This window comes from Dermacentor andersoni, chromosome 6 (genome assembly GCF_023375885.2).
Source record: "Dermacentor andersoni chromosome 6, qqDerAnde1_hic_scaffold, whole genome shotgun sequence".
Classification (NCBI taxonomy): Eukaryota; Metazoa; Arthropoda; class Arachnida; order Ixodida; family Ixodidae; genus Dermacentor; species Dermacentor andersoni.
In genome coordinates, this window is record NC_092819.1 from 50,615,370 (window position 1) to 50,628,145 (window position 12,776).

The 12,776-nt window shown below is 42.9% G+C and overlaps 2 protein-coding genes across 3 annotated transcripts in view; both read right to left on the bottom strand.

Annotated features, from left to right (window-relative positions):
• Positions 1-1,892: 1,892 nt before the first annotated feature.
• On the bottom strand, positions 1,893-3,761 carry LOC126522925 (queuine tRNA-ribosyltransferase accessory subunit 2). Its single transcript, XM_050171774.3, has one exon. It carries the CDS (start codon positions 3,326-3,328, stop codon positions 2,159-2,161), a length of 1,170 nt encoding a protein of 389 aa, XP_050027731.2. The 5' UTR covers positions 3,329-3,761; the 3' UTR covers positions 1,893-2,158.
• Positions 3,762-8,331: 4,570 nt separating this feature from the next.
• glu (structural maintenance of chromosomes 4-like protein gluon) overlaps positions 8,332-12,776 on the bottom strand; it is a 36,905-nt gene continuing 32,460 nt past the window's right edge. For both annotated transcript variants that reach the window (XM_055066615.2, XM_050171777.3), the window contains exons 24-26: positions 11,324-11,556; positions 10,585-10,768; positions 8,332-8,775 (exon numbers count right to left, since the gene is read on the bottom strand). In XM_055066615.2, coding sequence (XP_054922590.2) covers positions 8,566-8,775; positions 10,585-10,768; positions 11,324-11,556 — 627 coding nt within the window. In that variant the 3' untranslated portion in view covers positions 8,332-8,565. The remainder of the gene's footprint in view (positions 8,776-10,584; positions 10,769-11,323; positions 11,557-12,776) is intronic.

Sequence of the window (12,776 nt, forward strand, 5' to 3'; positions counted from 1 at the left end):
CTGCTCCTCTTAAACAAAAAACTAATTCTGAAAAACATAGAGGTAAGGAAACTAACACTGGGACTATTCCTAAATTTCTCAAAAGCTTTCGACAGAATTAACCACAGAACACTATTACAAACATTTAGTTGTTATGGTACATGTGGAATTGTTTTAGACTTAATTAAAAGTTACATAACCAACAGAAAGAGTGGGTATAATTAAATAGGAAATTATCTTCGCTTAAACTTAAGCAGGATGTGCCTCAAGGTAGCACAATGGGGCTACTTCTATTTATCATTTATATAGATGACACTGTGAATATTGATGATTCAACTAACTATATTACTTACGCAGATGATACCAAGCGATTCTTTTGAGGAACTAATGATGATGAACTCATAAATTTGGCATACTAACGAAAATATGTAACTGTTCGGTAAAGAACTCTCTTCAGTTAAATTGCTCCAAAACAAAGGCGGTCCTCTTTAGAGCGAAGTATTCACCTTGCGAGTGCTTCACACTCAGCGACACGAAAATAGAACTTTCTGCTATAGCTAAAACATTCTGTGTTATCTTTCATAAACTGATGCTATGGGACCACCACACAGATTACCTACAAAATAACCTTAGTAAAGCTTTAGATATATTGTGCAGATGCCAGATAACACTACTGATATTCCAGCAGAACTTTTTGTTGGGCTAGCTGGTGCATGTTACTGAGGTACTAAAGCGCCAAACAGACGACACAAGAAGAGACATGGACGAGCGCTCACATACACATCACATACACGTAATGTATTCCTCAAGTTTAAAACTTTACGAGTAAAGCATCTTTATGAATATAAACTTATGCATTCCTTAAATGTGAGATGAGTAAGGGTACTACTCATATCAGAAACATTGCAAACCTGCAATAGAAGCCAGCTTTTCGCCTATATCGATACGCTGAACACTGGGCAGTTGCGTGCCCATGCACTAATTACGGCCTTCAAACACTTTCCTGCTGTCTTCCCTCGACACTTAACAAATATAAACGAAGTGATGAAAACATATGTCAAGTATCTAAAAACACATTACTGCGAATACATTTGTGAATATTAACTTTCTTGTGTGTCGCTTGAAAAGTATTTCTTTACTGTTTCAAAGTTGATATTTCTGCTCTTGCTGTACGATGTTTTTTTTTTTTTTTTTTGCTACAAGTATGTATAATGAATATGTTGCCGTGTTACTGCTTGTTGAGGTGGGACCAGTCTAGCTGCCGTTATGCAGCTTTTAACCTGCCATCCCCACCCCTATGTACATCAGTGCACGTATGTGGTAAATAAAACTTCTATTCTATATCCAACAGAGGAAAAAAAAAAAGTAAACGTTGAGCTGTTGGTCAAATGAACCTCCTGCTTACTCACTATAACTCCAGCTCACTTCAAACTGCAGAGTACTGCTGCGCATGACCACTTTACTAAGGCACTGCCATGTTTGAATGTTAAATGCATCATGTCCTGTCAGCAGTAGTGAAAAAGTAGTTTTTCATTCATCGTAATTTCCGCAGCCAATACCCAACTTGTGCATGTGGTTTGAACTATTGATTCAAACATTTCTTTTTATGATATAAAAAAATGTGTCTACTACGGTACCACTAAATCAAAACTTAATTACTATAATTACAACAAACTCAATAGGATATGCACAAATGATCGTCCTACCATCTTGAGTTGCAGTACATCACAATTCATGACTGAAGGGGACAACGTAGCGGCTCGTGTCATGCCTTGATCTATATTATGACTATCACTTTGAGGATGCAGCACCTAGATGCGACTCAAGAGAGTGCATCGTCTGCACCATCCAAGTTGATGCTGTGCAAAATGAGAAAAGCTAAAACGCAGCCATGCAAAATTATGCACACAGCGTACCAAAATTGTAATTTTATGACAATATCACAGCACCAGCTACATTTTTGCTACAACTGCAGAAAGCGCCTTTCTTCCTGTTAGCATCGTATCCATGTGACACTGTTCATCAAGAATGTTGCAGTTATGAGCTGTCCAATTTTATTTGGGGCTGACACAAATGCCCATTAGTTCTCATCTGAATGGTGCATTTTATTATTCGTCAGTGGCTCCGTCTACTAGTTTCCAGAGATGTGGTTTGATCGCGAGCACCAGCGATTTAATTATCAGTACTGCTCCTTTAGAAACTTCCTGATAGCCTCGAAAAAGTTTAGGAAATGATGGATGTTGTGCAAGTTTAGCAACACGAACGCCAGCATTTCCCCCGCGTTTAGCAAATGGTTGACGTAGGCCCGGGTAAAATGTCTGCATGCGTAGCATGTACATCCCTCCAAGAGCGGAACAAATTGGTCCCTGTACTTGCAATCTTTTATGTCCAGCACAAGTTCGTGATCCAACAGGTCCCTCTCGAGCATCAACGAGAGGCCCTTGTCATTGTCACAGCTGCAGCAGAATGACATAGCCATTCCATCATCGGTAACCGCGTTCGCGAACGACGTGTCGAAGACGTCTATGCCGCTCATAGCGGCCTTCAGTATGAATTCTGGCCGCAGTATGCCGTGCATGAACCGCGGTTTGTCTTCGGGCAAAAACGAAATGACCTCCTCCAAGAGGTCATTCACCTCTTCGAACTTTAGGCTTTTCGACGCCGGTCCGTCGATGTGAAAGCCTTCGATGACGTATCCGTCGACGTCGCGCTTGGCAATCTCCTTCGCGGAGGTATGGCGGTGCTCTTTGCTGTAGCCGCCAACGACTGTTCCGAGAATGCAACTGTCGCGGAGGGCGCTTGACACAGATTTAGCAGCGACGCACTGATCCAGCAGGGATGTTGTTCTTTCGACGGCGCGCTGAAGCCTTTTCCTCGTGGCATCCTTGGGCGTATCGCTGTCGCAAAGCGCTTGGTAGCAGGACGGCTTGAACGATTCCACGATGCGCATGAAACTAGGGACGTTCAGGTGAATGCGACCGCCCTGATCCCAGATGGAAACGCCGGCCTTGTCGTTGAACCCAGACGGCGTCGCCTTCATGGGATCCTGAATCCTGATGAAAGCTGGATGCGTCGGCATGCCTGAGAACTTGGAAATTCCGGCGCCGAACTCCTGAACCGAGTTTGAGAAGTTGGCGATGGGAGGCAAGGGGAATAGCGCCGGGTGATGGTCGACGCCCTTGATCTTGTGGAGCATGTCGTACGTCAAGTGAGGAACGCTACCGGCTTGCGTGTACAGCAGGCACATCGGTGTGGAGAAGCGCTCAGCGTCGGACGCGCCTTGGAGAGCCCAAATCTCGCCACAGCGGCCGCTGTTGCTTTTGCAAGTGTGAGACACGGAAAAGCGCATTGCGTTGGCAGTGTCAAACGAAGTGCCACTCCAGCATTCAAAACATAATACGGACAACTGGTAACGCAGTGGACGAAAAACTTAAATGACTGAGTGAATGAATGAACGGCACGCACGTGTTGCACGTAGCACCGTCCAAACGTCCGCTCACGAAATGCACATCACATTGGTGCAAGACGAAACGAGTTCCCGCAAGAGGGAAGCCACAAAAGGTAAATCCGAACTTGTCTTATGTCTCGGTCAGCTAGCAGTTTCAAATCAGCGCTGAAACATGTCACTGTAGGCGCGCATATTGGCACGTATACAACGCGGGCGCAGCCATATTGGGCATTGATGCCTTCGCAATGGTGCTTTATCTGTTCACGCGTCCCACCGGCCACAGAAGCCGACAAGATGCGATGACCGTAGTTTTATCGGTGTATTTTCTGCTGACCATAGAGCCAGGGGCGCGATAACGTAACTCTATTCCAAACAAAAACTGTTCCAAACTCCGGACGTCAAAATGACGCGACAGTTTCTGCGTATGGGGGCGGGAACCAGCGACGTTTTTCAATCTGCCCAATCAGCAGCCTCCATCGTTGCCGGAAGCATGTTTTGCTTGTTTTTTATTTGCAAAGGGACCGTATAGCAAGTGACATTTAGATATAAACGTCTGATAAAAGAACAATTGTATGTCGCTGAGAGTAAAAGTGTTTTGTAATCTTTTAACGCAAGAGAAGTTGAAGCGCGCTTGAATGTAAACACAAATATTTTAATTTTTCGAGTCATAGCCACACACGTGCCAATTCCGCATCCAATCCATTTTGCTACGCACACTTAAGATGGCGGCTACGTGAAAACAGCTGATCGGTTCTGTGGGCCGCTCGCTGCTGACGAACTGTTTGAGTGCGCGGTTACAGCTTCGTTACAGTGCGAAAAGGTGAACAGACTACCTCACGAAGTCGCATGTGGTAGACGCTCAACTTTGACCAATTTTCAGCTGCTGCCAGGTCTTACTAATCACGCCGTAGTGGGGATCTCTGGATTGATTATGACGACCTGGGGATCTTCAACGTGCATCTAAACCTTCATATACGAGCGGTTTTGTATTTTGCCGCAACAGGATTCCTCGATCTTGAGTCCTCAACGTTGAATGTAGTATAACTAGTTGTTTACTTATGTTTCTTTTAATTGAACCAGGATGAATTTTTCAGCTGCAAGGCTTTCTTTCCTAGAAACTCGTATACGCATGCAGAGAGAGAATCCCAGCGCAAGTTCTATAAATACGCCATTCTGCAAAACGCGAAAGAAACACGGTCAAAAAAGACTGCACATCTTCTTTAAGTGCAAGTTTATATAAACTAATCCGAGCACATTATGAATCACGTTTGATTATTATGAAATTTAAAAATTCGTTTGGATGGCATTTTTTCGCATCTATGACATAAGCACTTATCCACTGACTTTATAATCAAATCACATCAGGCTTTGCTACATTGCAGAATTAAAGCCCAATTTTTAGTGAAGCCGCTACAGGAGTTGTTTGATGAACTTATTTTTGATGCAAAAGCATCAAATGGCTCATTGAATGAAAAAGCCGGCATCTGGCGACTGTAGCAGCGAAACGGCGCCTAAATTCCCTTTGGCTTCGATGCCACGTCATGACCGTACTTCAACCGAGTTCCCTTTAGCCGAGACGCCATGGCACGAGCGTGCCTGCAGGGAGCAGAGCGGACGAAAGGAAACAACTACTGCCGCAGCAGCGCACCAGATGTTGTGCATGGGGAACTTCAGAAGTCGGTCACAACCCCAGTTTTCAAGGAATCCAAGGAGCACATTTATTTTCAAGGAGTTTTAAGGGCCCTTGCATCGCTTATCCCGAATTCAAGGGTTTTCGCGGTGGTATATAAACCCTGGCACCCCGGGGTTCATACTCTCAAGAAACCAGGAAAGCATACACATAACAATTTAAATGCAGTGTTTTCTTTCTACATGCAAAAAACTTTGCACACACATTAGACATGTGTCTTCTCTTTCCACCAAATGTGAAGTCGGTCCGCCTTATTTCTCCAAGGACACCAGAAAACTTATTACGCACTTCATATTATGCAGGAAAGACGGAAAATAGTATTCAGTAATTATTTGTACAGCTAATAATTAAACTAGACAATTTAACTGTTGGCAACACATTGTCGTTATTATGCCCTCCATTTCTACTGAATGTGAACTCTGAGTGATGTACACAGCTACCAGGACTCAAATATTTTGCATGGCTGTACAATGCTTTTGAGCACTTGCCTAAAATTGTTTTGCAAAACACTTAATCACCTAGGACCCTTGAAACTTCTCCAGGAAATCGCCTATAAAATGCAACCTATTCCTCTGAAATGTCACTTGTGCAACACATTCAGTTCCTTTTACACATTGAGCAAGTTTTGTACACGGTTCTTAAAGTATGCTTTCAACACGCATAAAGAAGTACTTGATGTACTAGGAGGTCAACAATGCAACATTAACACAACATCGTTAAGGAGCCTGTGCCGCACAAAATCCAGTGTCGGTGTCCGGTGTTGGACGTTGTTTCGGCAAAAAGATTTTCGAACCACCCATACCCAGGCCATCCAAGTGACGTAAGGAATTTACTGGATTGACTGAATTTCCCAAGCTAATATACGTGGCAAAAATCGTACACTACAACATACACACAACCTACAGACATGATAGCTCTTGAATTGCAATTTGACTATATGAGAAAACATAATGCTGTTACGCGAAAACTCAAAGAAACCCCTTTTCCAGCGTTTCTACAATTCACAATTCACGGCGTCCACCATTTGTGCACGCTGGCACACAAATGGGCCACGGACTGGCGCACCCTGTTCCTTGCAATACCTCCAGCTGGCGCTTGCCTCTGCCACATCACGGCCCATGCAAGAGGCTGTGTTTCTAGCACAAAGCCCACCTTCGTGCATAGCATTCGCAGCCAGCGTTTCCCGGTAAACATTATGGTTACATACGCTCCAGTTGCCGGGAAGCGTGAGAAGCAGTCAGGGATCTTTGAATGCTATCGCATTCCACTCTTAAAGGCGAAGCTTCCTCCAAAGATCCTCAAAATTTTTTTTTCTTTTGTGAATAATGCAGATCTAAAAGCTTCTTTCTTGAGCAGTGTGAGTGCAAACAAAGCAATGGTAGGCTCAAAAAGATTTTTAAAAGTTTACTGAATAAGAAACCTTCTTAGAAGTTCACGAGGACATCGCCAAAGTAAACAATCTTTTATCATGCCTCAGTCATTTAGCGCTCTTTCAACCTGGCACCGAAACATATCATTGCACGCATGCATCAGAGCTATCACCACAGCCAGACAAGGACAGAGGTTTTTGCAGGTTAACTTTCATAACGTGTACATAAGAGCCGACAGCTGCACGAGTTGGTATGCGTTCATTCTGAAAAATAGTGCGACAGAAAAAACGTTGCACAAAAAGCTACGATAACATGATGTGTGTGTGTGTGTTGCGTTATTGTCTTTCTGCATCCATGTTTCCTCTATAGTTCAATTTTCTAGAATGAAAGTGCACATAAGCATGGCCTTCTATGACCTGAAACCTCGCAGCAGCATGCTGTGCACCTAGGCATAAAAAAAAAAAAAGACAAGTCGTGAAGGGCATCTTGAGTTATCCATTTCAATAGCGGCAAATGGAAGTCCCCCACAGTGGCACTTACTATGTCAACAAATTGCTCTTGTACTTATACCTTCAGGGCCACAGCCATTAAAGGGCACAGTCATACGTGAATGATTCAATACTTTAGCGTGTTGTCACAAAAGGCCCAGCATTACCTGCAACACACATCTGCCCCACAATCTTGTAGATGCAAAATTTACCCAGATGCTACTGCTTTCCTTGAAAGAGAACTAGGTGATGTACAAATTGTACCATAGCTTTTGACGCTGTCATACGATCCAGCCACTTGGCAGGCAAAGTAAAATCAGAGTAAAACGTTTAAGTGGCTGTGAGTTGTTTGGCGTGTTCTGGTAGTATGAGCCGGGAAGCAATGCACACACATTTGGCTTTCACCAACTGCTTTCCAACTTAATATGGTACCATAATTTAAGTACAACCATTTTTTCGACATAGTGACATGACTGAGGCATAATACAGCACATGATGCAACCCAATCTGATAAGCCATGTTTTTTACATACTGTGGTCCACACGCATGTTAGTGGTCAGAGAAGTGGGATACCTTGTTTGGGAGCTGAAATTCAGCACAAAAGTATTTTTTTTTCTTCTGCGCAAAAACTTTAGCATTTATGTTGTTGTTGGGCACAAGTGAACCCAGAAACACGCCATAGTATTTGCACAAGAATTTGTGCAACTAGACACTGTAAACAGCCAAGAAATCATTGGCGTCGTATAGTGATGTCATTAAGGTAGAAAGATGGACAAGTTGAAAAGAATGTATATATATTAATCACGGCGAAAACAACGGAAGTCACGGAGTTAGAAGAATACAGGATGAGCGGTGTATAATAACTGAAACTTATTGAACAAGATGCTCGAAAAATAAAGCAAATAAACCAACTACCTGCGTGCACAGAAAAGCTAAGCCACCTGGAAATAGTTACTGAGCAAGTGCGTTTTACAATCTAACAAAACGACAGATGAACGAAAAGAAAAGGAACTGAGGGCCCAATTTTTATTAATCATATCATAAGAAGCCAACAAAGGCACCAAGGACAAAATAGGAGAAATTACTTGTACTTACTAATTGAACTAAAGAAATGACAATGACAGATGGCTCAAATACACAATCATCGCACAACCTTTCTACAATATGGAAGGCTTCAGGAAGTTCACGAGCCCTTCAGTCTTTGTGCCTGATGATGATGTTTTTTTTTTTCAGTTGTTAGACAGCGCTCGTCCTGTGTATTCTTCCAACTCTGTCTTCGGTTGTTTTCGCATTGATTAATAGGTGATGTCATGCACGGACACCATATGTGCATTTTCGATTGCACGTGCAGCTGTATTATACAAAAAAAGTTTCCTTTATTAAACCGGCTTTGTACAGGTTTTCCTCGAGTGCGCACAATTAAAAACGCCATAAGTGGATATAACAATGAACGATGATAGAATAAAAAAAATCCTCACATGACAATATCCTCGTAGGTGATTGTAGTCCGTTCAATGAGCATAGAGGTGATTAAAATACAAGGAAAAACAACTACATACACAATTATATGAATCACTTCATGCAGTAACATCAGTCAACACAATTTTCCGGCTCTGGCTCTTCAGAGGGCAGTGGTGGTGGTTCTTCAGTTTCTGCTTCAACCTCTACAAGACGCCGTGGGTTGACGGTGCACGAGTTCGTGCAGTTGTGCACCTTGTAAATGCCAATCAGGCGATCAGACAGTTCGAACATGTTGTTCCTCAACGATATGATGATGAACTGCGCATTTCTCGTTCGTTCCTGAAAGTGCAAGCAGACAAAGCACAGTGAAACGTCTGGGGCCAAGCCACGCGGCATTTCACTACACGAGATTTCAAGGAGGTCACTTATGGTATGTATGTCACTCAACTGGTTGCTAGCGCGCTCCAACTTCGCTTGCAGCATCGCAAAGGTCTCCCGACATTCGAATCGGAGAAAGCTTGCTCGAGTCACGTATTCAGCTGCTTCCGGAGCAATTGAAGGAGCCACGTGATCAAAACTGTCAGATCTCGGTCACACTCGCAGCTCGAAGGTGAGAACAACCTCGCAGTACTCCACATTGGAGCGCGGTGCTCAAATTAACCAGGTGAATGCGTCCCAAGTGCTCAATTTTGAACAACTGAATGCGAGCCACATCCAAGGAAGTTTTCAGATAAGCTTGTCGGAGGGGGCAGTCCCCGCAGCTTCTTACCGGCAGAGGTGAAGCTTGTCTCTACATCACCTCTGAAGAAGAGCTGTGCCAGCTGTAGTCCATTCACATTTCAAGTGTTCTTGCTCCTTGAGTTTTGTAAATGATAGGATATAATTGAAAAATAAGAGCTTGTTTTTGGCTAAAATATTGCCTTTTGGCAGATTACTGATATCATAGCCCATAAAATTTCCTGAGATTGAAGTTTTAACCTAAGACGGGGAACACAAAGATGCAGGTTGAGCAGAATCCATGATACAATATCTTGAACCTGTGCGAAGTAGGATGAAAGCACTTCCTATATTCTCCACAGTACGTTAACATTTCTTTGTGCCTGTGGTAAGATGGCAGTGGAACGATTTCACCTTTGGCACATTATCCCCACTCCAGCAATTTTACTTTAAACCCTTTAACCTCACCATGATAATGCAAAGAAACCAGTCGAATGTATCATTGTTATTTTTTCTTCATTACTAATAAAATATCTGCCTACAGTACAGGTATACGTGGGTCAAATAGTGTATTTTTTCATTCACCTCCTTGTATAAAAGGTAAATTTATGAGCAGAAATCTGAAAACCACAGAAGCCATGAAAATAATTGTTTCTTTGAAACCTAAGCATGCAGACTGAAATCACGTGTAGAGTGTATGTGTACTTGTTCAACCAATCAGACAATTCAGACAATTTTATGTTGCATCGCAGTGCTAGAATAAATGAAAAATTTTTTGCTGATGCTATGGTATAGACATTTGCGCATGGCTGTACCTTTCAATGGGAACTTCGGATTCAGTAGTTTGGAATGCAAGGTTCATCATAGCAAGTTTTCAAGATCAACACTTTTGCCAATTGTCTCGAGCTAGTTGGCAGATCTACTGGTCCAGTAAACTTTGAGCTGAACGTCAAGCACCTCTTAGAAAGTGTGCTTTGTTGCATGATACAAGAGTTTCTGAAGTGCAGTCTCATGGTAAAGCAGCCAGAAAGGTGTCATATTATACAATGGAGTACACATGTGGCATGAAGTTACAGGAACGATGACATGCAATGACGATGATGACCAAAGGATCCCCACAGCAGTGCTAGGCTTCTTTTTTTAACCCTGAAGCAGCATTACATGAGACCATGCATGAAGTAAGCCCTTGTGCTTGCACATAGGATCTACATGTAATTTATTTGTTCACTGTTACTTATTGATTATTCAACTATTCCTCATCATGCTTCCACTGTTCGCAAGTACAGTGCTACACAATGACAAAGGCATATGTCTACATCGTTTCCCTGTAACTATGCCCTTAATCTGGCGAACACAACCTATGTAGCACAAGACAAGAGTAAAACAAGATTTCTAATTAGATGAGCATGCAAGAGGCAGCGCGAGACGTACCTTGATATAGTACCCGACGATCGACACGTTCCTAATGTCCAACGCAGCGTCAATCTCGTCCATCACATAGAAGGGCGTTGGCTTGTAGTAATGCAGAGCAAATACAAGTGCCAGAGAGCTCAGCGTTTTCTCACCTCCCGACAAGTTGGATATGTTCTTCCAAGACTTCTTTGGGGGCCGCACACTGTTGGAGATTATTTTGTTAAAGTAGTGTAATGAAAGTGAAAATTTAAAATTTTTTTTAACTGCAACTGCAGTTGAAACTGATCTAGTCGCATGGGAATATTACACCCTTCTTGGTCCAGTGACTCCCGTGGATAATGCTATGCAGCATGAGTAATATCCGACACTGAGGTAAGCAAAAAAAAAGAAAACTAATGCGAGAAATCGCAGTACAGGAAACTGTAGTAGTTGGTACACATATTGTGTTGACTTCTTGCTGTGGATCACTGGAAAACTGCCTAGTTCTAACAGGAATTTCAAAAATGTCCATCATTCCCATTCCAGCTGAACGATCACAGCACTAGAGTCCTCTCTCATAATTTTAGAAACTCTATGGCCCAAACCACTTCAAATCTCATCGTACGCACATAACACTGCACCACCTATTCCCATAACTACTTTGCAAGGTGGGTGAAATTGCAATGTTCCAGAAAGCAGTCATACAAAACCACAGGCAGAAAGAGGAGCTCTTTTGTGAAGACCACCCAGAGAAACAACACCGCAGACACGCACGCACCTGAAGACTATGCCTTCGGTGAAGGGGTCGAGCGAGTCGACCAGCTCGAGCTCCGCGTCGCCTCCCAGAGTGAGCATCTGGTACGTCTCCTTCAGCTTGCTGCTGATGATGCCGAATCCCCTCATGAACTCGTTCAGGCGCTCCTTGCGCAGGTTGTCGTGGTGGCGACGCTGCTCTGCCCGTTTCTCCGTCACCGCTTCCAGCTCGGTGACCCTCTGTTTGTAGGCCTCTTCCTGCAGGAAATTAGCGCAGTAGGCACACCATGTGTAGCTTTGCCTCCAAGCCAATGAGAACTCGCAACAACATACCTGACAACCTGTAAACTTTAGAGTTAGTGAAAATCCCATGGACATAACAAACTAGGCGGTTGCTGCATTAAAAAATTTGAACAGAACTCATCTACGATGGCTATCCAAGAATGCGAATAGCCGAAAAGCATCACGGATGAGGCATGCAATGCATCCAAGCTCCTCTCTCGCACTTCTTTCAAAACGATGTATTTTTAGACCATGGTGACAAAGCTGTTTCCAGTTTCTCAAGCTTCAGGCATCTCAGTAAACTTAAAGAACGCTCAAAGCAAGTACCCCTTTGGTATATGGCACCTCGCGCTTCCATAAAAGGATGCCACAGCTAGTATCACAATTTCTTGTACGCATATGTTTTCCAACTTTGCGCTGCCCCATCCTTTAACACATTTATAACTTTCTTCACACACAGAGCCTACTTTTCGTAAAACTTGACGCAACATTCGTAAAATCGCAGAATGAGCCCGAATTTGTGAACTTAACGAAAACATTGGTATATCTGGCAGGTGTAGAATAAGTTATGGCTTGACATTCAAACCCAACATTGCTCTGAGGAATATACTGAACCAAGCCTATCTTTTTGAGGAAGCTTCAGCTCCAAGGCTCTTATCTAAATACATGGGAACAGAGAAATCGTTTTTCTTGGCAACAACCTCACCAAATTTAACGAAGCTTGTTGCATTTAAAAGAGAAAGGTACAGTACAGTGACTGTTGGAAGCAGATTTTTTATTAGGGCCATCGATTTTTAAAACAAGAATTGTGGAAAACTGCAAAAATTTCAAGAAACAAAGTTTTTTACAAATCTAGCCCAGCAATGAAAAATGATGTCACAATTCCGTCAATTGCACTTAAATCTAAAGCACACAAAATAGATGTACAGTTGATTTCTGTTCATTTGACCAGGAGGGGACTGACGAAATTGATCAAAATATTTGGTGCTTCGAATCGAACAAAATGCAGAAAAAATGCCAACACATGTATTGCACACCCGATCTTTTTTGCAAGAACAATGGGCAGGGGTTTAATATATGTTGCACAATGGCGGCCGGTTCTTAAAGTCAGCTTCGCCGCGATACATTTCTGTTTTGCGGTAAAGCATAGGAACGCCTCAAAGACGGTTTTGGTTTTGTGTTTGAATGCACTGTGC

Coding starts and splice junctions, on each gene's coding strand:
- LOC126522925 (XM_050171774.3), bottom strand. CDS start 3,328: ATGCGCTTTTCCGTGTCTCACACTTGCAAAAGCAACAGCGGCCGCTGT.